The 25,846-nt window shown below is 37.8% G+C and overlaps 1 protein-coding gene across 1 annotated transcript in view; it reads right to left on the bottom strand.

Moving 5' to 3' along the window:
- The window catches only part of LOC117322776 (fibropellin-1-like), a 46,423-nt gene extending 20,791 nt beyond the window's left edge, over nucleotides 1-25,632 (bottom strand). Inside the window, exons 1-21 of the mRNA XM_033877715.1 lie at nucleotides 25,350-25,632; nucleotides 21,532-21,794; nucleotides 20,863-21,003; nucleotides 20,358-20,493; nucleotides 19,183-19,341; nucleotides 18,736-18,890; nucleotides 18,274-18,435; nucleotides 17,934-17,974; nucleotides 17,549-17,668; nucleotides 17,130-17,243; nucleotides 16,103-16,216; nucleotides 14,728-14,841; nucleotides 14,328-14,441; nucleotides 13,841-13,954; nucleotides 12,399-12,512; nucleotides 11,894-12,007; nucleotides 6,804-6,917; nucleotides 6,468-6,581; nucleotides 4,415-4,528; nucleotides 4,177-4,290; nucleotides 3,680-3,793 (exon numbers count right to left, since the gene is read on the bottom strand). Coding sequence (XP_033733606.1) covers nucleotides 3,680-3,793; nucleotides 4,177-4,290; nucleotides 4,415-4,528; nucleotides 6,468-6,581; nucleotides 6,804-6,917; nucleotides 11,894-12,007; nucleotides 12,399-12,512; nucleotides 13,841-13,954; nucleotides 14,328-14,441; nucleotides 14,728-14,841; nucleotides 16,103-16,216; nucleotides 17,130-17,243; nucleotides 17,549-17,668; nucleotides 17,934-17,974; nucleotides 18,274-18,435; nucleotides 18,736-18,890; nucleotides 19,183-19,341; nucleotides 20,358-20,493; nucleotides 20,863-21,003; nucleotides 21,532-21,794; nucleotides 25,350-25,457 — 2,653 coding nt within the window. The 5' untranslated portion in view covers nucleotides 25,458-25,632. The remainder of the gene's footprint in view (nucleotides 1-3,679; nucleotides 3,794-4,176; nucleotides 4,291-4,414; nucleotides 4,529-6,467; nucleotides 6,582-6,803; nucleotides 6,918-11,893; nucleotides 12,008-12,398; nucleotides 12,513-13,840; nucleotides 13,955-14,327; nucleotides 14,442-14,727; nucleotides 14,842-16,102; nucleotides 16,217-17,129; nucleotides 17,244-17,548; nucleotides 17,669-17,933; nucleotides 17,975-18,273; nucleotides 18,436-18,735; nucleotides 18,891-19,182; nucleotides 19,342-20,357; nucleotides 20,494-20,862; nucleotides 21,004-21,531; nucleotides 21,795-25,349) is intronic.
- Between the last annotated feature and the right edge of the window lie 214 nt (nucleotides 25,633-25,846).

Below are 25,846 nucleotides of genomic sequence, written 5' to 3'. Positions count from 1 at the left end.
TAAGGTAGGGAGTGTGATAACTGTTTAGTACCTGTCAAATCAGTCGAGATGTTTAGTAAGGTAGGGAGTGTGATAACTGTATGGTACCTGTCAAATCAGTCGAGATGTTTAGTAAGGTAGGGAGTGTGATAACTGTATGGTACCTGTCAAATCAGTCGAGATGTTTAGTAAGGTAGGGAGTGTGATAACTGTTTAGTACCTGTCAAATCAGTCGAGATGGTTAGTAAGGTAGGGTGTGTGATAACTGTATGGTACCTGTCAAATCAGTCGAGATGTTTAGTAAGGTAGGGAGTGTGATAACTGTTTAGTACCTGTCAAATCAGTCGAGATGTTTAGTAAGGTAGGGAGTGTGATAACTGTATGGTACCTGTCAAATCAGTCGAGATGTTTAGTAAGGTAGGGTGTGTGATAACTGTATGGTACCTGTCAAATCAGTGTGATAACTGTTTAGTACCTGTCAAATCAGTCGAGATGTTTAGTAAGGTAGGGAGTGTGATAACTGTATGGTACCTGTCAAATCAGTGTGATAACTGTTTAGTACCTGTCAAATCAGTCGAGATGTTTAGTAAGGTAGGGAGTGTGATAACTGTATGGTACCTGTCAAATCAGTCGAGATGTTTAGTAAGGTAGGGTGTGTGATAACTGTATGGTACCTGTCAAATCAGTCGAGATGTTTAGTAAGGTAGGGAGTGTGATAACTGTATAGTACCTGTCAAATCAGTCGAGATGTTTAGTAAGGTAGGGTGTGTGATAACTGTACCTGTCAAATCAGTCGAGATGTTTAGTAAGGTAGGGAGTGTGATAACTGTACCTGTCAAATCAGTCGATATGTTTAGTAAGGTAGGGTGTGTGATAACTGTATGGTACCTGTCAAATCAGTCGGGATGTTTAGTAAGGCAGGGTGTGTGATAACTGTATGGTACCTGTCAAATCAGTCGAGATGTTTAGTAAGGTAGGGAGTGTGATAACTGTATGGTACCTGTCAAATCAGTCGAGATGTTTAGTAAGGTAGGGAGTGTGATAACTGTATGGTACCTGTCAAATCAGTCGAGATGTTTAGTGACGTGGGGTGTGTGATGACTGTATAGTACCTGTCAAATCTGTCGAGATGTTTAGTAAGGCAGGGAGTGTGATAACTGTACCTGTCAAATCAGTCGAGATGTTTAGTAAGGCAGGGAGTGTGATAACTGTATAGTACCTGTCAAATCAGTCGAGATGTTTAGTAAGGTAGGGAGTGTGATAATTCTATATTACCTGTCAAATCAGTCAAGATGTTTAGTAAGGTAGGGAGTGTGATAACTGTATAGTACCTGTCAAATCAGTCAAGATGTTTAGTAAGGTAGGGAGTGTGATAACTTTATAGTACCTGTCAAATCAGTCGAGATGTTTAGTAAGGCAGGGTGTGTGATAACTGTATAGTACCTGTCAAATCAGTCGAGATGGTTAGTAAGGTAGGGAGTGTGATAACTTTATAGTACCTGTCAAATCAGTCGAGATGTTTAGTAAGGCAGGGTGTGTGATAACTGTATAGTACCTGTCAAATCAGTCGAGATGTTTAGTAAGGCATGAAGTGTGATAACTGTATAGTACCTGTCAAATCAGTCGAGATGTTTAGTAAGGCAGGGAGTGTGATAACTGTATGGTACCTGTCAAATCAGTCGGGATGTTTAGTAAGGTAGGGAGTGTGATAACTATATAGTACCTGTCAAATCAGTAGAGATGTTTAGTAAGGTAGGGAGTGTGACCTGTCAAATCAGTCGAGATGTTTAGTAAGGTAGGGTGTGTGATAACTATATAGTACCTGACAAATCAGTCGAGATGTTTAGTAAGGTAGGGTGTGTGATAACTATCGTACCTGTTAAATCAGTCGAGATGTTTAGTAAGGTAGGGTGTGTGATAACTATATAGTACCTGTCAAATCAGTCGAGATGTTTAGTAAGTCAGGGAGTGTGATAACTGTTTAGTACCTGTCAAATCAGTCGAGATGTTTAGTAAGGTAGGGTGTGTGATAACTATATAGTACCTGTCAAATCAGTCGAGATGTTTAGTAAGTCAGGGAGTGTGATAACTGTATGGTACCTGTCAAATCAGTCGAGATGTTTAGTAAGGTAGGGAGTGTGATAACTGTATATTACCTGTCAAATCAGTCAAGATGTTTAGTAAGGTAGGGAGTGTGATAACTGTATAGTACCTGTCAAATCAGTCGAGATGTTTAGTAAGGTAGGGAGTGTGATAACTGTATAGTACCTGTCAAATCAGTCGAGATGTTTAGTAAGGTAGGGTGTGTGATAACTGTATAGTACCTGTCAAATCAGTCGAGATGTTTAGTAAGTCAGGGAGTGTGATAACTGTATAGTACCTGTCAAATCAGTCGAGATGTTTAGTAAGTCAGGGAGTGTGATAACTGTATAGTACCTGTCAAATCAGTCGAGATGTTTAGTAAGTCAGGGAGTGTGATAACTGTATGGTACCTGTCAAATCAGTCGAGATGTTTAGTAAGGTAGGGAGTGTGATAACTGTATATTACCTGTCAAATCAGTCGAGATGTTTAGTAAGGTAGGGAGTGTGATAACTGTATAGTACCTGTCAAATCAGTCGAGATGTTTAGTAAGGTAGGGAGTGTGATAACTGTATGGTACCTGTCAAATCAGTCGAGATGTCTATTTATCTTAACTTTTGACCATGATAGGTTTCTTATAGTGAAATACACACTTTGTAATGTTAGATACTCATTGTGTCAAGTTCATCATATTGTAAAATGACAATTTGGGTAACAGGCAGTAGTAGTTCATCCATCAATCACCCAAATTTCACCATGTTGATTTCGTATGTAAGTGTTCTAGGACCTGGTAACAGTGTAATGGCGAGGTGAGGTATATAAATATAGGGGTATCACTCCGGAACACTTTATTGTCAGAAATGTCGCTCAAGTTGTCAATACAAGATGTGTTCATAATTGGTAAAAAACGGAAATCTCCGATACAATGTGATATGATTAAATTGTATCGCTGTTGTATCGGGTTGTATTAGGCCTAATATGGCGGCGGCCATAGTGAGCACAAAAACAAGGATAATCAAGGTAAGTCGAGGACAAGGTATATTATCAAGGTAAGTCGAGGACAAGGTATATTATCAAGGTAAGTCGAGGACAAGGTATATTATCAAGGTATGTCGAGGACAAGGTATATTATCAAGGTAAGTCGAGGACAAGGTATATTATCAAGGTAAGTCGAGGACAAGGTATATTATCAAGGTAAGTCGAGGACAAGGTATATTATCAAGGTAAGTCGAGGACAAGGTATATTATCATTTCACCGGGGAGATGCAGCTCTATACATTTTGGACATACTCGGTAATCAGTCATGGATCAACTTTAATCAATCATATTACCAATATTTTGACAGAAAATGTCCCTCAATTGAATCGAAAGGTCACGATTAGCTACAGAATTTAAAGTCTTACATTGTCGGCAATATGAAAGCATAATAAAAACTTTATGATTTACCCTGATTTAATTTGTGTAATATTTGCAGTCGCCATTTCCAAATTTGTTGCATTCTTGGAGACGACTTATTACTTTCAGTGGGAGTTATCACCCTTCGTCCAGGGTCATACTCAATGCTACTTGCTGTCTCGGATCAAAATATCATTTGCCTTATATATATATTTATATGTATACCTGTACTACAGCGTGTGTCTGTGAAACCAGGGGAACATGTACACCGGAAACCATTGACCAGGTCCGTGCATGTGCCACCATACATACAGGGAGACGACTGACACTCATCTATATCTATAAATATACACGTCAGATATATGAACTGTGATACACTCTGAGATGATCAAAACATTTAAAAGTAAACATCTTATATTCAATCTCCATCCTGTTGAAGTAAAACAATATTGTTCTTTCAAAGAGGGAGCATTTAAATGATTAGATAATTACTGGCCACAAGAAACAATCCATGTTTTCTTAGTCCTTTTACTCTGTGTTAAGACACGTTTGTTTGAAGCACATTGTTACAAATGTTTCTTTATACATTCGAGTGTGGTGCTTTGGAAACGTGTTTGGAAATTATTCGGGATCTGCATCTATTTCTTTTTACGATACATTTGTCTTTTTACTTCATAACGGGAACTGTTTATACGTTTATCTTATATGTTGATATTGCTTACCAGTTTGACAATTAGGTCCAGTGAAACCAGCAACACAAACACATTTATATCCATTGACCTGGTCCTGGCACGTCCCACCATGTTGGCACGGGTCACTATGACACTCATCTATATCTTAAACAGAAACAGAAACATTGTATGTTTGAGACAGATATATCGTATCTGTGGTCGTTCTGCCAGCGAATACAATAACTAATGATAACACACCTAGATATAAACCACTACATATGTACAGTACTTGTTTGACAATTAAGTCCAGTATATCCCGGCATGCAGCTGCACGTGTAGCTGTTCACGTGGTCGGTGCATGTTCCGCCATTTTGACATGGGTTACTACTACATTCGTTGATATCTGAAATTCAGCAAGGATAACAAAATAATACCAGGATAACAAAATAATAACAGATAACAAAATAATAACAGGATAACAAAACCATAACAGGATAACAAAACTATAACAGGATAACAGACAGGATAATAAAATAATAACAGGATAACAAAATAATAACAGGATAACAAAACCATAACAGGATAACAAAATAATAACAGGATAACAAAACTATAACAGGATAACAGACAGGATAATAAAATAATAACAGGATAACAAAATAATAACAGGATAACAAAACCATAACAGGATAACAAAATAATAACAGGATAACAAAACCATAACAGGATAACAAAATAATAACAGGATAACAAAATAATAACAGTATAACAAAATAATAACAGGATAACAAAATAATAACAGGATAACAAAACTATAACATGATAACAGACAGGATAATAAAATAATAACAGGATAACAAAATAATAACAGTATAACAAAATAATAACAGGATAACAAAATAATAACAGGATAACAAAACTATAACATGATAACAGACAGGATAATAAAATAATAACAGGATAACAAAATAATAACAGGATAACAAAACCATAACAGGATAACAAAATAATAACAGGATAACAAAACTATAACAGGATAACAGACAGGATAATAAAATAATAACAGGATAACAAAACTATAACAGGATAACAAAACCATAACAGGATTACAAAATAATAACAGGATAACAAAACTATAACAGGATAACAGACAGGATAATAAAATAATAACAGGATAACAAAATAATAACAGGATAGCAAAACTATAACAGGATAACAAAATAATAACAGTATAACAAAATAATAACATGATAACAAAATCATAACAGGATAACAAAATAATAACAGTATAACAAAATAATAACATGATAACAAAATCATAACAGGATAAAAAAAATCATAACAGGATAACAAAACTATAACGGGATAACAGACAGGATAATAAAATAATAACAGGATAACAAAATAATAACAGGATAGCAAAACTATAACATGATAACAAAATAATAACAGGATAACAAAATAATAACAGGATAACAAAACTATAACAGGATAACAAAATCATAACAGGATAACAAAATCATAACAGGATAACAAAACTATAACAGGATAACAAAACTATAACAGGATAACAAAATCATAACAGGATAACAAAACTATAACAGGATAACAAAATCATAACAGGATAACAAAATCATAACAGGATAACAAAATAATAACAGGATAACAAAACTATAACAGGATAACAGACAGGATAATAAAATAATAACAGGATAACAAAACTATAACAGGATAACAAAATCATAACAGGGTAACAGACAGGATAACAAAATAATAACAGGATAACAAAACTATAACAGGATAACAAAACTATAACAGGATAAAAAAATCATAACAGGATAACAAAATTATAACAGGATAACAGACAGGATAATAAAATAATAACAGGATAACAAAACTATAACAGGATAACAAAACTATAACAGGATAACAAAATCATAACAGGATAACAAACAGGATAGTAAAATAACATTTTATGTTTAGTCTGTTCTCTCATTTCACAGATAACCTGATACATAGCTATCAAAGAATAACAGGGCAGTTTTGGTGGCAAAAAATTTGAAGTGAAGAAATGATTTGTTTGGTGATTAATAATTTATTAAAGTTATCATCTTTCGTGATCCATTGTGTAAACATAAAGTTATTTATCTATAATCTAATTATGCTTCTCTACAAATCGAAGAACCCTTAACACCGCCTAGAAAATTGCTGAGAAACAGCAAATGTAAAATAAGATCTGTTTGTTGCTAATGTATCATCAAAACATAGCTTTCTAAATTTACAAATTCCAAAACATATTGGAAGATGTATGTATAGAGGAAGGTCCTTACAGATATACCTACTTGTATTACATCGTGTGTCTGTGTATCCAGGGGTACACGTGCATCTGAAGTCGTTTACAAGATCTGTACATGTGCCCCCATGCATACAGGGTAAGGTCAAACATTCATCTATGTCTGGTCAAAAAACAATGTATTTATTTTAATAAGCCATGTAATAGGCAAATAATCAAACTCCTAATTTGTTAATGGATGTTTATTTCTGTTTCCAGTAGAAAATTATAATACATGTATATATTAATATTACATCATTAAATATTTTTCTCCGTTTAACTTGACATACAGACAAACCAACATACCAGATACGACGCCGGACTTTTATTTATTTCTAAATGTTACCTGTTTGACAATTTACATCCGTGTATCCTGCCACACAGAAGCATGTATAGCCAGCCACGTGGTCCACACAGGTTCCGCCATGTTGGCATGGGTCACTGTAACACTCGTCTATCTCTGAACGAATTATACAAAAAACAGTTGAAATGTTTTATTTAGAAATTCCGTAAACATAAATCATTCGAACATCGAAATCTGTCTTTTCGTCCTACATGGAATCGTTAGTGTTGTCAGAAGTACAAAGTATGGAGTTTTCAATTTATCATCTCTTATGCTTTTTAGAATGCGTCCTAACATGGATTTGACCTATGTTTATCTGGCGGGTGTCGTCGATGTGACCTATGTTTATCTGGCGGGTTTCGTCGATGTGACCTATGTTTATCTGGCGGGTGACGTCGATGTGACCTATGTTTATCTGGCGGGTGTCGTCGATGTAACCTATGTTTATCTGGCGGGTGTCGTCGATGTGACCTATGTTTATCTGGCGGGTGTCGTCGATGTGACCTTTATTTATCTGGCGGGTGTCGTCGATGTGACCTATATTTATTTCGCGGACGTCGTCGATGTGACCTATGTTTATCTGGCGGGTGTCGTCAATGTGACCTATGTTTATCTGGCGGGTGTCGTCGATGTGACCTATGTTGTCTGGCGGGTTTCGTCGATGTGACCTATGTTTATCTGGCGGGTGTCGTCGATTTGACCTATGTTGTCTGGCGGGTGTCGTCGATTTGACCTATGTTTATCTGGCGGGTGTCGTCAATGTGACCTATGTTTATCTGGCGGGTGTCGTCGATGTGACCTATGTTTATCTGGCGGGTTTCGTCGATGTGACCTATGTTTATCTGGCGGGTGTCGTCGATGTGACCTTTGTTTATCTGGCGGGTGTCGTCGATTTGACCTATGTTTATCTGGCGGGTGTCGTCGATGTGACCTATGTTTATCTGGCGGGTGTCGTCGATGTGACCTATGTTTATCTGGCGGGTGTCGTCGATGTGACCTATGTTTATCTGGCGGGTGTCGTCGATGTGACCTATGTTTATCTGGCGGGTGTCGTCGATGTAACCTATGTTTATCTGGCGGGTGTCGTCGATGTGACCTATGTTTATCAGGCGGATGTCGTCGATGTGACCTATGTTTATCTGGCGGGTGTCGTCGATGTGACCTATATTTATCTGGCGGGTGTCGTCGATTTGACCTATGTTTATCTGGCGGGTGTCGTCGATGTGACCTATGTTGTCTGGCGGGTGTCGTCGATGTGACCTATGTTTATCTGGCGGATGTCGTCGATATGACCTATGTTTATATGGCGGGTGTCGTCGATGTGACCTATGTTTATCTGGAGGGTGTCGTCGATGTGACCTTTGTTTATCTGGCGGGTGTCGTCGATGTGACCTATGTTTATCTGGCGGGTGTCGTCGATGTGACCTATGTTTATCTGGAGGGTGTCGTCGATGTGACCTTTGTTTATCTGGCGGGTGTCGTCGATGTGACCTATGTTTATCTGACGGGTGTCGTCGTTTTGACCTATGTTTATCTGGAGGGTGTCGTTGATGTGACCTATGTTTATCTGGCGGGTGTCGTCGATGTGACCTATGTTTATCTGGCGGGTGTCGTTGATGTGACCTTTGTTTATCTGGCGGGTGTCGTCGATGTGACCTATGTTTATCTGGCGGGTGTCGTCGATTTGACCTATATTTATCTGGCGGGTGTCGTCGGTTTGACCTTTGTTTATCTGGCGGGTGTCGTCGATGTGACCTATGTTGTCAGGCGGGTGTCGTCGATGTGACCTATGTTTATCTGGCGGGTGTCGTCGATTTGACCTATGGTTATCTGGAGGGTGTCGTCGATGTGACATTTGTTTATCTGGCGGGTGTCGTCGATGTGACCTATGTTGTCTGGCGGGTGTCTTTGATTTGACCTATGTTTATCTGGCGGGTGTCGTCGACGTGACCTATGTTTATCTGGCGGGTGTCTTTGATTTGACCTATGTTTATCTGGAGGGTGTCGTCGATGTGACCTATGTTTATCTGGAGGGTGTCGTCGATGTGACCTTTGTTTATCTGGCGGGTGTCTTTGATTTGACCTATGTTTATCTGGCGGGTGTCGTCGATTTGACCTATGTTTATCTGGTGGGTGTCTTTGATTTGACCTATGTTTATCTGGCGGGTGTCGTTGATTTGACCTATGTTTATCTCGCGAGTGTCGTCGATGTGACCTATGTTTATCTGGCGGGTGTCGTCGATGTGACCTATGTTTATCTGGCGGGTGTCGTCGATGTGACCTATGTTTATCTGGCGGGTGTCGTCGATGTGACCTATGTTTATCTGGAGGGTGTCGTCGATTTGACCTATGTTTATCTGGCGGGTGTCGTCGATGTGACCTATGTTTATCTGGAGGGTGTCGTCGATGTGACCTATGTTTATCTGGCGGGTGTCGTCGATGTGACCTTTGTTTATCTGGCGGGTGTCGTCGATGTGACCTATGTTTATCTGGCGGGTGTCGTCGATGTGACCTATGTTTATCTGGCGGGTGTCGTCGATGTGACCTATGTTTATCTGGCGGGTGTCGTCGATTTGACCTATGTTTATCTGGCGGGTGTCGTCGATGTGACCTATGTTTATCTGGCGGGTGTCGTCGATTTGACCTATGTTTATCTGGCGGGTGTCGTCGATTTGACCTATGTTTATCTGGCGGGTGTCGTCGATGTGACCTATGTTTATCTGGCGGGTGTCGTCGATGTGACCTGTATCAATCTGGCGGGTGTCGTCGATTTGACCTATATTTATCTGGCGGGTGTCGTCGATGTGACCTATGTTTATCTGGCGGGTGTCGTCGATTTGACCTATGTTTATCTGGCGGGTGTCGTCGATGTGACCTATGTTTATCTGGCGGGTGTCGTCGATTTGACCTATGTTTATCTGGCGGGTGTCGTCGATGTGACCTGTATCAATCTGGCGGGTGTCGTCGATTTGACCTATATCTATCTGGCGGGTGTCGTCGATTTGACCTTTGTTTATCTGGCGGGTGTCGTCGATGTGACCTATGTTGTCAGGCGGGTGTCGTCGATGTGACCTATGTTTATCTGGCGGGTGTCGTCGATTTGACCTATGGTTATCTGGAGGGTGTCGTCGATGTGACATTTGTTTATCTGGCGGGTGTCGTCGATGTGACCTATGTTGTCTGGCGGGTGTCTTTGATTTGACCTATGTTTATCTGGCGGGTGTCGTCGACGTGACCTATGTTTATCTGGCGGGTGTCTTTGATTTGACCTATGTTTATCTGGAGGGTGTCGTCGATGTGACCTATGTTTATCTGGAGGGTGTCGTCGATGTGACCTTTGTTTATCTGGCGGGTGTCTTTGATTTGACCTATGTTTATCTGGCGGGTGTCGTCGATTTGACCTATGTTTATCTGGTGGGTGTCTTTGATTTGACCTATGTTTATCTGGCGGGTGTCGTTGATTTGACCTATGTTTATCTCGCGAGTGTCGTCGATGTGACCTATGTTTATCTGGCGGGTGTCGTCGATGTGACCTATGTTTATCTGGCGGGTGTCGTCGATGTGACCTATGTTTATCTGGCGGGTGTCGTCGATGTGACCTATGTTTATCTGGCGGGTGTCGTCGATTTGACCTATGTTTATCTGGCGGGTGTCGTCGATGTGACCTATGTTTATCTGGAGGGTGTCGTCGATGTGACCTATGTTTATCTGGCGGGTGTCGTCGATGTGACCTTTGTTTATCTGGCGGGTGTCGTCGATGTGACCTATGTTTATCTGGCGGGTGTCGTCGATGTGACCTATGTTTATCTGGCGGGTGTCGTCGATGTGACCTATGTTTATCTGGCGGGTGTCGTCGATTTGACCTATGTTTATCTGGCGGGTGTCGTCGATGTGACCTATGTTTATCTGGCGGGTGTCGTCGATTTGACCTATGTTTATCTGGCGGGTGTCGTCGATTTGACCTATGTTTATCTGGCGGGTGTCGTCGATGTGACCTATGTTTATCTGGCGGGTGTCGTCGATGTGACCTGTATCAATCTGGCGGGTGTCGTCGATTTGACCTATATTTATCTGGCGGGTGTCGTCGATGTGACCTATGTTTATCTGGCGGGTGTCGTCGATTTGACCTATGTTTATCTGGCGGGTGTCGTCGATGTGACCTATGTTTATCTGGCGGGTGTCGTCGATTTGACCTATGTTTATCTGGCGGGTGTCGTCGATGTGACCTGTATCAATCTGGCGGGTGTCGTCGATTTGACCTATATCTATCTGGCGGGTGTCGTCGATTTGACCTATGTTTATCTGACGGGTGTCGTCGATTTGACCTATGTTTATCTGGCGGGTGACGTCGATGTGACCTATGTTTATCTGGCGGGTGACGTCGATGTGACCTATGTTTATCTGGCGGGTGTCGTCGATTTGACCTATGTTTATCTGACGGGTGTCGTCGATTTGACCTATGTTTATCTGGCGGGTGACGTCGATGTGACCTATGTTTATCTGGCGGGTGACGTCGATGTGACCTATGTTTATCTGGCGGTGTCGTCGATGTGACCTATGTTTATCTGGCGGGTGTCGTCGATGTGACCTATGTTTATCTGGCGAGTGTCGTCGACGTGACCTGTGTTTATCTGGCGGGTGTCGTCGATGTGACCTATGTTTATCTGGCGGGTGTCGTCGATGTGACCTATGTTGTCAGGCGGGTGTCGTCGATGTGACCTTTGTTTATCTGGAGGGTGTCGTCGATGTGACCTATGTTTATCTGGCGGGTGTCGTCGATGAAGCAGAAGACGCTTACCTGTTTGGAACACTTGGTCTTGCACTTTTTCAATGGTCTTCATTTTAGTATTTTTGTTTTGTTCTTATTTTCCCCTGTTTTTAGAAACCCATCACGATTTTAGGATAGAACTTACCATTTAAAATTCACACTCGCTTTATAAATTTTATATAAACGGGACACTCATATTAGTTCCTCGATATAGACATTTCCATTATCAATTTCAATAAATTGTTACAAAATTACGGTTCTGTAATATAGGTTACTCTACAGAAAATATATTACCAAATGCAATAAAAGAAGTTTTATTCCCTACCAGTTCCGCAGACATTGTCAGTGTACCCAGGCGGACAGGTACAAGAGAAGCTATTGACATGATCCGAGCAAGTCCCACCATTTCTGCACGGCACACTCTGGCATTCATCCATATCTATGTGAACCCACAGTAAAAAAAGAAAAGAAAAAAGGGGGGCTTTATAACAATGAAGTACGTGAATAAATGTTTTTGTATATCGCCACCACTTACGTTAAGTTTCTTTAACTATACCGTCTTCATCAGTGGAATGGCCAAATTAAGCTATTTCGGTACAAAACAATCTTATGACCACCGTAGACGTTAAAAGTGTACAAAATGGCGGTAAACATAAAGGAATAAGAAAGTATTAGTATGCTGTGTACATTTTACCATATAATTAGATTAAGTGCGTAACTGGTATAATGTAAGTAGCAAAGTAAACGTCATGAAACATCACCATAAACACCTTAACTGGCATCAATGTCAGCACGACGATATTAATGAGATATAGTTAAATAAATGTTACCGTGTTGACACTCCAACCCGGCATACCCCGTCACACAGCTACACGTGTATCCGTTTACCTTGTCCACACAGGTTCCGCCATGTTTGCACGGATCACTGTGGCATTCATCTATTTCTGTAACAGTTGTACCCCGTGATTGATGCATGGTGGATTAAAATTACATTGATAGCATTTTAGAAAACAACCAAACCAAACAAAAACTATTTAAGGAAAGAGTGTAATTTAAATAGGTTTGAATATTGTCTACCAATCATAACAGAAAATAGTATATAATAGTTTTCTTATATTACGTTTAAAAGTGCCAGTATTCCCTCATACCACATTTAAACCATCCGGTCGCAATGCCATACATTTATATACATGTATTTGTGCTTGAACTGTCGCAATGTGTTTTGAATAATCAGTTTGTATATAGCCATACCTGTTTGTATATTGTTATACCTGTTTGTATATTGGTATAGCTGTTTGTATATTGTCATACCTGTTTGTATATTGTTATACATGTTTGCATATTGTTATACCTGTTTGTATATTGTTATACCTGTTTGTATATTGTCATACCTGTCTGTATATTGTTATACCTGTTTGTATATTGTCATACCTGTTTGCATATTGTTATACCTGTTTGTATATTATTATACATGTTTGTATATAGCCATACCTGTTTGTATATTGTCATACCTGTTTGTATATTGTCATACCTGTTTGCATATTATTATACCTGTTTGTATATAGCCATACCTGTTTGTATATTGTCATACCTGTTTGTATATAGCCATACCAGTTTGTATATAGCCATACCTTTTTGTATATTGCCATACCTGTTTGTATATTGTTATACATGTGTTTATATAGCAATACCTGTTTGTATATAGCCATACCTGTTTGTATTTAGCCATACCTATTTATATATAGCCATACCTGTTTATATATAGCCATACCTGTTTGTATATAGTCATACCTGTTTTGTATATAGCCATACCTGTTTGTATATTGTCATACCTGTTTATATATTGTCATACCTGTTTGTAAATCGCTATATCTGTTTGTATATAGCCATACCTGTTTATATATAGCCATACCTGTTTGTATATAGCCATACCTGTTTATATATAGCCATACCTGTTTGTATATTGTCATACCTGTTTATATATTGTCATACCTGTTTATATATTGTCATACCTGTTTGTATATAGCCATACCTGTCTGTATATAGCCATACCTGTTTGTATATAGCCATACCTGTTTATATATAGCCATACCTGTTTGTATATTGTCATACCTGTTTGTATATAGCCATACCTGTTTGCATATTGATATACCTGTTTGTATATAGCCATACCTGTTTGTATATAGCCATACCTGTTTATATATAGTCATACCTGTTTGTATATTGTCATACCTGTTTGTATATAGCCATACCTGTTTATATATAGCCATACCTGTTTGACATACAGTGCCAGTATATCCTGCTCCACATGTACACGAGTAGTTGTTTACGTGATCAACACATGTTCCGCTATTTTGACAGGGGTCACTCTGGCACTCGTCGATATCTAGTCAGAGAAAATGCTGAAAGTCAAGAAACTGTTCAGAAACAAACAGCAAGCAGGTAAAAGAGATCCATATCAATATACCTTGACCCCAATTTAACTGTTTTTCTGTCCATAACATATTTTGCTTTAACTCATTATATACATCATGATGCATTGAGAAGGCAAAATAATGTTGAGACTAACATTTTATTCCATGATTCGAGTCCTATGTGAATGACGACACCTTTCCCGAGATACCTGTTTGATATAAATATATGTTTGACAGTGACACATGTTTGACATTAATACCTGTTTGACATTAATACCTGTTTGACAGTGAGACATGTTTGACAGTAATACCTGTTTAACAGTGAGACATGTTTGACATTAATACCTGTTTGACAGTGGTCGTCCGTATAGCCAGCACGACAACTGCACGTGTAACTATTCACAGAATCCAAGCAAGTTCCACCATGTTGGCAAGGCAGACTCAAACACTCGTCTATATCTAAATATATATAACACACAATGTGTACAACTGAATATTGTCAGTCCCAATACTGATGAGATGACCTTAACTGTTAATGGACCATTCCACTGAACCGTTGCATTACCTTCCATATACGCGTGAATAGTCAAGGTTGTTGCATTAATTTTCAATGAGATGCTGATGTTCAAATACTGAAAAATTCATTCATTATTAATGTTATTTTCAATCAGCATTCTGATAATCCTGATGAAGAAACATTAAGGCATAATCAACTATGATTTTACATAATAAGAAAAAATCTTACCTGTTTGACACTGTAGACCGGAAAACCCCATTGCACATGCGCAAGTATAACTATTCACGCGATCGGAGCACGTGCCTCCATTTTGACAAGGAGTAGACAGACACTCGTCGATATCTGGTGTTAATGGTCAGTGCCAAGTGGAAGACATAACATTTAGAAACAAGAAATATCTTTAAAAAAGATAAACGGCATAGTTTTAATGCTGGTGGTTATAATGTGAAACTGCTGGTGAAATAAATTCACGAACTAATGCGTTTCAGCAGAGACATATCTGTATATATGTCTCTGGTTTCAGCACGGATAACAAAATTATATCAGTTTGAATCATTTTTGGTGAAAATAAGACTGCATTTGAATCATGAATATAATTTTATTAATGTGTCATTTAAAAAGATACATTCACTTATTCAGCTTGCATTCGATCTTAACTTTGTTTCGTTTTTAACTGCATATCTGCATTTTGCATTTACCGCTACATTGACCAATCACATACTTCATCTTGACCAGTAACGCCACCTGTCGCGTCATATCCGGGGCCAAAAGAATATTAAACGGCTATGCCGAAAAATACAAACTGTATCTGTAGTTCTTTGTCTTATCAGGACAAATGTTGTAGATATACATACGTACACTTATGTGAATTACAAGCTTTCCTTTCAAAAGTTGTCAATTAAATCAATGTCAAACAAGCTTCATTATTAATATTATTAGCAATGCCTAGGTATCCACTGGCAGAACTAAAAGTAAACTTCAATACAAATATCATTAAATATCTATATATCAAAAAGGAAAATATCCACATGGTAATTTCAGGTTTATTTAAAATAGACCCATGCTCTAGGTTGAGGGCGCAATCATTTTGTAATAAGTTTTCAGGGCAATTCATGTCTGTTTAAAGATGGAAAGACGTGCTGTGTCTTTTTTGACAGGGTAGGTCCATTGTCTCCCATATCTACTTATGAACGTACAGGCTTGTCCATTTTGGACATCATTCACGGACACAGTTGTCTACTTTACAGCATTACTGGGCATCTATGTAACCAAGCCGCCAGGTTCCACAATCAGATGACGTCACAGGCTAGTGACGCCATAGTCATTATTATTACTGAATGTATTAAGTTAAGCATCATCTGTGGAATGCAAAGTATGGGAGATACTATTCTTTTCTAGAACTGTTGTGTGACGATTAAAATTTTGGACTGCAAAAAGGTTTTGGATGAGTGGATTTCAAACAAATACTCAGTAATTACCCCAGTCATAGCTCACTTGGTTAGTTTCGCAGTCTTACATATACACGTACGGAAATATATATATATTCATATTTGCCCGTGCCTAAACTGGGTATCAACCTTTGACGTGATGAAGAAATACTTACCCGTACCACACGTGGAACCAGTAAACCCCGACACACAGACACAGGAGAATGTGGCCACGGCGTTCAAACATGTTCCCTGGTTTTGACATGGTCCACTTGCACAATTATCGGTAACTTCATGTAATTAAAAACACATAATATTTAATATCAATAATCACTGAAAGTATAAATATACAAACAAAAAATCCAGACCGGAAGTCTATTAAAAACAACGCAATGTTAGGCACATCCCTAAACTCGCGACAAACTAGCCCAGATACAGATATACATTGTATATTGAATATAACTACAAAAACATATACTTTTTCACCGTATTTCCATGTGTATTATTGTGGTGTATTAGGTCTAGATGCCTTATTCTCGAAATTAACAATGGGCATGACGTTATATTAACGGATATGACGTTTTTTTTTAACAGATATGACGTTATATTAACGGATATGACGTTTTTTTTAAACAGATATGACGTTTTTTTTTAAACAGATATGACGTTATATGAATGATATAACGTTTTTACTAGTGGTGGTAATTTTCTATCCGATAATCCCGAAAGATTAAGTTAAAAAAAAAATCATGTAGTGTTAAGAATGCTGATATCTCATGACAAAAAATGTCAATGATTTCATCTGTCTCATGGTCGGTATGATATTTATTAACATAAATTGAAAAAGATGAAAAAAACCCCCAAAAAACCCACCAAAAAGCAAAAAAAAAAAAAAAAAAAAAAAAACCCAAAACATTATGATATAATGACTTGGGAGTAAGACAGAAATATTGTCGGATGAGCTATGTATTTTGTAACCTCAACAAAGATTCGGCTCTTCTTCCAGTGACATTTTAACTTTCATACACTCAAGGTATGAATCATTCGTATGCATGTTCAGTTGTTTGAGTGGATGTTTCGATTTCTGCCGAAAATATTGCTGACTAAAATCACGAAAAACTGGTTTTTGTTGAGATGAAATGTAGCCCCATTTAGTGCCTGGACACATATCATGACTTAAAATCTTTTTGTTACTTTTCTTACCAGCCTGGCAGGTAGGTCCTGTGTAGCCTGTCTGGCAAACGCACGTGTAACTAGCCACATGATCGACACACGTGGCTCCATGTTTACAGGGACTGCTCAAGCATTCGTCAATGTCTGTGGAAAATTGTGAGTTATTGCTCTATACACTACTCCTGTAGTAAATGATATGTTGATCCGCCAAGTCATCATTATGCTAATTAGTTTTGATGAATATTTAAATGCCAACATAAAGTATGTTTACTATTACAAATAGTCAGGTAATCAAACATCTATATATGTGAGGTCCATATCATATTAATTTTGTATATGTTGTTGAGTAAATGGCATTTATGTAAGAATGATACTACTAAAAAAGTACAGACAAAGCCACAGTTACCAGGATTTGATAGTAAAAATATAAAAATACGTATCATACATACTGGTCTGACAGCGATTACCGGTGTACCCAGCAGCACAGACGCATGTGTAAAAATCGGAACTTCCTGCGCGTGAACAAGTGCCCCCATTGAGACACGGTTGTTTACTGCACGGGTCAACATCTATTGAACAAGAAGAAAACATTATGATGTTATGAATCCCAATTTAGTCATCATTTATGTTTTTCAACATCTTACGATCTGCATTCATATTGTTAGATGACACGTTATGATGTGACCTCTGGTGATATTTTAATAGGAAGAGACACTAATTATTGGATTGATCAGAGCATTTCTGCATTACACTATTTTCATGTCATTAAAAAAATCTTCATGGAATAAAAAACAAAAGAAAGTGTTCAACAATCAGAAGACTAGCAATGCTTACCCCAAGCTGTTACTGAGAAACAACGGGAATCAGTGATTTTTCTGTAGAAAAAATAGTATATATATGGAGTTACATGTAAACACAAACGTTCTTTATAACACAACCATAAGTGATTAAGTGATTATTCCTTTTTGCGAAATACAGTGGTCCTTATTGAATTTGTATTTCAAGCTATATATCAGCTAATGATGCATTTTGACTTCACAATGTTAATGTTCTTAACGAACGGGCGGTGATATTTATACAACTTATAAAACATAAACATTCCTCGTAAACGACATTCTATTTCTTATCGTAGTCGTTCTTTTCTCTGCCACCCAGCCAAAGATAATCAACGAACCCTTTGTCGTCCTCTGCTACACCGCAGATGATGTTGTCGCCTTTCTGGGACTGTGTTGGAGTCCAGGTAATATTCCAGTAGGCCACATGAGGACGACTGGGATCGGGGAATGGACCTGTGTAAGTGACACCTGCTGGAGCAGTCAGCTGCAAGCTTTTTATTCTAGAAATATACAGTATATACATGTATTTAACTTTAAATTCAGATTCCACAATAATCGGTACAATGCCATTGACGATCAGGTAGGCCTGAAAACTATGTATATTGACTGCCAAGTACAATGTACGTGCAGAGTACCTGTTATTATGCTGTGACAAAGCGTAGTTTTGGCGGTCAGTTGTCGTCAATTAGAAACAATATCCATACGTAGATAATCTCCCTACAGTATATATGGTCACAACAATCATCAGGAAGTGATACATTAAAGACAAAACAAAGGATTAAGGAAGTAGTATTGCTCACACAGCTTGCGGATTCTTCGGATTGACGGCGTACATCTGAGTTGAGAAGGTCTTGCCTGCCTTTATAGTCACTTTGCTTCCCTCCAGCAGCGTGTCGTTGACGAACTCTGGCTTCCAGTCACAGGGAATGGGTTGCGACTTCACGTGGACGAGGAACTGTGCGTAAAAGGTTCAGGTAACACTAATAATGTGTATTTGTAGTTAATGACTAATTATATCATTATCTTGTGTTATTTCACAAAATATAGTAGTCAACAGAAAAAAATAGACTTTTTTTTTAGAATCAATGGAACTGCATTTTTCTTATTTATTCTTTTATTTTACTAGAAAACATGTTTGGAAATAAATTGATTACTAACTGAGAATACATGGTTAAGGATGAATACTAGTACCAAGAAAAAGGATAATACATATGAATACAGAAAACACTGTTAGATATCTTACTGACTTGAACTGGAATGGCTGATATTGGGTCGGACGGTGTGAAGGTTTTGCCACCAATGGTGATATTCGACTTTGGGAAGTCCTCGATCGTGATTGCAACAGCATACCACCCGTTTGTAACGAAATTACCGTTGTCGGCAGTAAATACAAGAGTGCACGATGTCTGGGAAACAGAAGCATATCTCTTACTGAAGTGTTGATAATTTATATTTGTATATAACATTATGCATTTTAGATGTGTAAAACAATAACATTGGATATTTACAGCTTTATAGGTCTCATACGAAATGTGCAAATAGATATACTTGCAGCATTTACACAATTGAGATCACCGTTAACTTAACAAACTACGTTAAGTGTGACCAGGGGTTAAACACGTTAATTAAACAAACTACGTTAAGTGTGGCCAGGGGTTAAACACGTTAACTTAACAAACTACGTTAAGTGTGGCCAGGGGTTAAACACGTTAACTTAACAAACTACGTTAAGTGTGGCCAGGGGTTAAACACGTTAACTTAACAAACTACGTTAAGTGTGGCCAGGGGTTAAACACGTTAACTTAACAAACTACGTTAAGTGTGGCCAGGGGTTAAAACGTCAACTTAACAAACTACGTTAAGTGTGGCCAGGGGTTAAACACGTTAACTTAACAAACTACGTTAAGTGTGGCCAGGGGTTAAACACGTTAACTTAACAAACTACGTTAAGTGTGGCCAGGGGTTAAACACGTTAACTTAACAAACTACGTTAAGTGTGGCCAGGGGTTAAAAACGGTAATTAAACAAACTACGTTAAGTGTGGCCAGGGGTTAAAAACGTTAACTTAACAAACTACGTTAAGTGTGGCCAGGAGTTAAACACGTTAACTTAACAAACTACGTTAAGTGTGGCCAGGGGTTAAACACGTTAATTAAACAAGCTAGATTAAGTATGGCCTTGGGTTAAACTCGTTAACGTAAAAAATCTCGTTAAGGGTGGCCTGGGGATAAACACATTAACGTAACAAACTACGTTATGGGTGACCTCAGTTTACATACGTCAACTTAACAAACCTTGGTATAGGACCTCAGGTTAAACACGTTAACTTAACAAACCTTGGTATAGGACCTCAGGTTAAACACGTTTACTTAACAAACTACGTTAAAGATAGTCATAGGTTAAAAACGTAAACTTAATAAACCTCGTTAAGGGTTGCCACTGGAACACCGTTACAGACGCTGGCACATTCGTCTCCAGTGGCCCATCTACACTTGAGGTTATCTCCATCTGGGTCCACCATGGGGATCTTCAGTTCGTGGTGACAGGTAAACTGTACCCTATATAATGTCATCACAAATACACTGTACCCTGTATAATATCATCACACATACACTGTACCCTATATAATATCATCAAAATACACTGTCTAATATTGACACAACTACACTGTACCTGTATAATATCATCAAAAAATATACACTGTCTAATATTGACACAACTACACAGTATCTAGTATAATATCATCACAAATACATTGTCTAATATCGGCACAACTTCACAGTTCCCTGTATTATATCATTACAACTACACTGTACCTGTATAATATCGACACACATACCTTGTACCATGCATAATATCGATACCCATAAACATACAGACGAATTTAATACTCATATAATTAATTGTATGGCTGAAATTATACTTACTCAAACAGTGGCTTGTTAGAAGTAATAGGGCTGCTGTTTGGTCGGTTACTATCACTCCGATGGTGGAGGTCAACTATGGTTTGCAGGTTCCAATCGCCGTTAGCACCGTAACTCAGAGGACGCCACTGGGTACCGGCATAGCTGAAAATTGCTTAGAGTGCCACGTCACTACAGTAAACATGTTTTAGAGTAGTTCGAGCCTACAAGATACATAACAACGTCTAAAGCAATCTATCAAAGCCCCAAGAAAAAAGGAAACTAATCCACATAATTCTACTTTATGCTAATTTTATATTGATTAATGTTATTAGTTCTTTCCAATCCGGGATGTTACTACCAAGAAAGGGACATTTATGAAAAGAAAATCGTAATGTTATCCCTGTTAATCATGGTTTATGTAGACAAGATATGTTATCGGTATAAAGATCAAAAACGGTTTGTAAAATTGACAAGGTCACAATACTTTAGAAGTTAGCACACTCTTCATATATTTGGAAATAAAACACTTATGATGAGTTTTCATGATCTTTTTTCGGTTTACACAAAAGTCATCCTCAACAATGCTATTCGGAAGTATTTGTCTTTTGCCCAGTCCTTTAGCTCCGGATTTTCGAGATGTGTGTTACCTATTTTGTAAACCCTCGTAATTCCATGTATAGGTCTATCTACCTGATGGTGTATGGACCTAGTCCACTAAATGTATAGTTGAAGGAGTTCTGACCCTGTTCCCAGTCTTCAGCTTTGTTGGCACCTGTGCAGTAGTAGTAGACAGGTCCCACAGTAGGTCGGGAGTAGGTCGTTCCCCCACATCCCTTTACACACTTCCACGGGTCGTCAGATATGAATGAAGTGCTGACGAATTGTCCTATCTTTGCCGCCGTACAGCCGGGACCCTTCCCATGTGACCAGCCCATCTTGAATTTAAACTCAACCTTAACAAAAATGCAGTAATCTTTATATTAGATAAAGCAGACGACAATTAAATTAACAAGAATAAAGTGAAGTAGGCTATATGACACAAATCGAAACAAACCCTTTAATCTATTTCAAAATATCTCTAAAAAAGAAATCAAGACCATGCGTTCCGGACGGGTAGGCGTCTTCTGCTTCATCGACGACACTTTCCAAGAAACTCAAGGTCGAATCCAGATGACCACGTGTTTCTTAATTGAGTACTGGTCTGGTGAGAAAGGGCCAACAAGATATTTAACGAACATGTCAGACTTCATGAGGGGAAAGGGGTGTTTAAAGTGTTGGGAGGATATAAAAGAATGACATACTTACAATAGGAAACTGGTGTGGATGAGTTAGAAGTGTGTGGAATGTTATTGACTATGATAAATACTTATGAGGTAGATTATGATCTTGCTAGATCCCTTTTTTGAACCCAAACATCAGCCAAAACATTAATTGGCTATATTTAGCTGCAATGTATCCATATTTACTATTCCCGAAGACGTAAAGGATACTCGATATCACGGACATCCCATGTTTATGTTAAATAGCAAATGAAATGTTATCCTCATCAGCACACATTCAGTGCGCAGATTCATGCACTGTTGTTTTGTTAAGGTTCAACATTCCTGGGGTAATTTTAATATCCTTTTATACGATAATTACATGCGAAATACAGATCAGCATATATCAGTAGATTTGTTGGAATCTATAATTTCCAATAAAGTTACTTAATTCTGTAAATTGTATTGCTAAAGAGTTATATTGTATTTTAAAATAGCAATTCTTAACATGTTCCCTATTCTCCATTGAACTATAGGTGGTAAAGAAGGACACATAATATCTCTAATATGCATTTCGAGGCCACCAATATTTAGACATAACAAATTGGTACTTTACCATTCATGCACAATAGAGTGAATTATGTAAAAGTGTTCCCACGAAACACCAAGGTACTTTTGTTTGCACTTACTGTATGTGGTTTATAAACTTATGAGTCAAAACCTAAGGCCCACGTCACCTCGCTCTTGACATGAACTTTGATTTTTACTTAATGTTATTGGTTCGAACAGATTTAAACTTATAGGTAAGCAATCCTTGGGTATGTATTATGTTGGTAAGACATTAGGACTATCTGATGTTGCATTATGTAAATTAATAGTTCTCTTAAGTCCTACTATTTAAGAATTGATTGTCAAATTTGTTGCTTGCATGGACTGATGAAGGGAAGTGAACCTCGTGCAAATGAAGTGAACTGCGAAGCATGGACTGATAAAGGGAAGTGAACCTCGTGCAAATGAAGTGAACTGCGAAGCAGTTCATGTACCATTTGCACGAGGTTCACTTCCCTTCATCAGTCCATGCAAGCAACAAAATTGACAATCAATCCTTATATTTACGTTAACCAAATTAAAAACTTCGCCACCAGATTGCAAAATTCGGTCGCAACGGTGTGACGTAAGTATGTCACTTTGTAACATTGTTATACTTATCGTACATGTGTGCACAGAAGTGGAACAGCAGACAGTCAACTATTCTCGTCGCCAAGGCAACACAAAATATAGTCCCAAACACGTTTTGATTATTACGATGTTGATACACATAAATACGATATTTTCAAGGTAAAATATTAATCTATAACAAATATCTATGATATTGTATAATAAAAACTTAGCAATACCCATATAAATACGAATTTAAAGTGCCGTGTTGACAGTATAGTATGCGCGTGATTTGGTCACTCGAGACACAGGGACTTGGTTAAAAAAATGAGCACAATGTTAACGTGACGACAGCTCTTCAGTGAAATATCACAACATTAAAAAACAGAGTTTATATACTCTCTAAAGCCTTGAACAATTGGATTTTGTAAGATTTTATAATTTGAATGAATGTTGGATTTTTAGTCATTCGATTATGTATTGATGTCATTTGTTACTCAAAATTTAACGCCGAACCCCTGTGACCGTATGTGATGCAGTCTAATAGCCGGGATATTCAGAGCTCCAGAAAAAGTGTAACAATGTGGATTTTAGTCGCAGGTTAGCTGATGTACACGGTATTCTTGAAATGTTGGATTTCATTGTCACACTGGCGTTTTGGGATGTAAATTCTGATAATAGTAAGTAAAGAAATATTGATTTGAAAGTCGCGGTATTCGACGGCCGGAAACTTGTGTCCTAGATTTAGATTGAGTCAAATTACGACAATAATGTGTCCCTGTGCTTGATATAGCATACTGCTGCTTCAGTTTGTTTTGTGTTGTTAAAAAGTGTTAAAATTGAGGTTTATTTTCTGTGACCACTAAAATGGTATCAAGCATGGTATTCGAGATACAGCTAATGTTAGACCTACTGCGCTAGGTAGGTCATTATCTCGGTGCTATCGGGAGTGTCAGTGTTCTGTCGAATCCTGTTTTCTAAACTGTCTGCATTATACTGGCATTTTTATTAGTACATAAAGCGGCTATTCCACTTGTGTTTATATACGTTTATAACAATGTTACACAATTCACAAAATGAAAGTGCATTCAAGTCTGAGGCGGTACATAACTCGATAGCCATTGTAAACTCAGTGAATGTATTCACACGCCGGCAAGAAAGTGATTCGTCTCTCAGAACAGAAGCACGCGACCCAAAATCTTCAACGGGAAATGAAGTGATCTGAGTTTACTATGTTCATTGAGGCGGAGCGAAGTGAAAATGTAAATATTGATTTTTGGATATGTATATTAAGTTCTTTCCTTTACATGTGAATGCTATGTAAATTATTACTCAATCCTTATCCTTGGTACCCCTATTTCATCTTCTAAGGGGGCTTGTTGAAGCCTAAAAGGATATAAAATGTCCAATTGGATAATTTTTTAAAATTAGATTGGAAAATGCTTTTACTTTCCTCTCATTCCTCTAATATATACATGTACATTGTATTTACCAATTACAATACTTTGTATCTATTGAATATAATTTCTGTTCAATTCATCAAAGATTTCCGTATAAAATCATAGATAAATTAGGAATGGGATGGTACAGAAAACTCGTATGTGAGTTACTGCTTCTTTATAAAAAATAATAATAAGTACATGAATGTATGGAATGACGAACTATTATATTCTAAACCGCTTTTACTTTTTATTAGGGCATAGTGTTAGACAAAAGGGAACCGAGAGAAAACGATTCTAAATTCTTAACTTAGAAAGGACAAATAATAATGTTAATAAATATATTTACTTAAATATGAAATGAAATATGTATGTAGTAACAAATCATGTAAACAAAAACACACAAATATTTTCATATGATATGAATATCAAAAAAATATTTCTTCTAGGAACTATTACACTGGGAAAACAACCAACACAAGAATGCAAATTAACTAAATTATACCTGTACATCATGAACAAACAGCAGAACACCACATACTTAACAGTGGAATAATTACCTGTATATGTATAAATTGTTTATTGTTAATATACACAATGATAATGAACCTAATAAGGCATGTGTTGAATAAGGTAGTTACGACTGACTTACCGTGTTTCCGGTGAGGGGTTTCCAACTCATGGTCCCTCCCCTGAAATGTGTACCGAGGACTGTATCCAGCGTTGTTAGTAACACCAGTAAAAGGAATACGGGTGTCATGGTGCTGCTATACAGGTGACCAATAGCACTGTGATGTAACACTCTATGGAATTCCCCAGGAGAGTACACGAATAGATATCAAATCCTAATTAATAGAACACAAGGTAACCCGGCGGTACCGTATGCCACTGTGAGAGATCAGTACATAAAGATGGTAATATTGTCAAATACCTTGCATTTACTTACTGTAGTTTTAATTCAAATAAATATACAAGTTATATCCGTTTTCTTTAACATTCCAAAGGAAAGAAAAAAAATTCTTATCTGTTCATGGTTTCATTTCCGTTATTCTGGAAAACAAATCGGAGTGAATATTTTACAATACGAAAAAACCTTGGTCCCCGGAAAAATTATTTACTTTCTAATATGTGTATCCCCTTCTAGAATTA

The sequence above is a fragment of the Pecten maximus genome, chromosome 3 (assembly GCF_902652985.1).
Source record: "Pecten maximus chromosome 3, xPecMax1.1, whole genome shotgun sequence".
In the NCBI taxonomy this organism is placed as follows: domain Eukaryota; kingdom Metazoa; phylum Mollusca; class Bivalvia; order Pectinida; family Pectinidae; genus Pecten; species Pecten maximus.
Note: the sequence above shows the minus strand (reverse complement) of the source record. Positions and strands in the feature narration are given on the sequence as shown.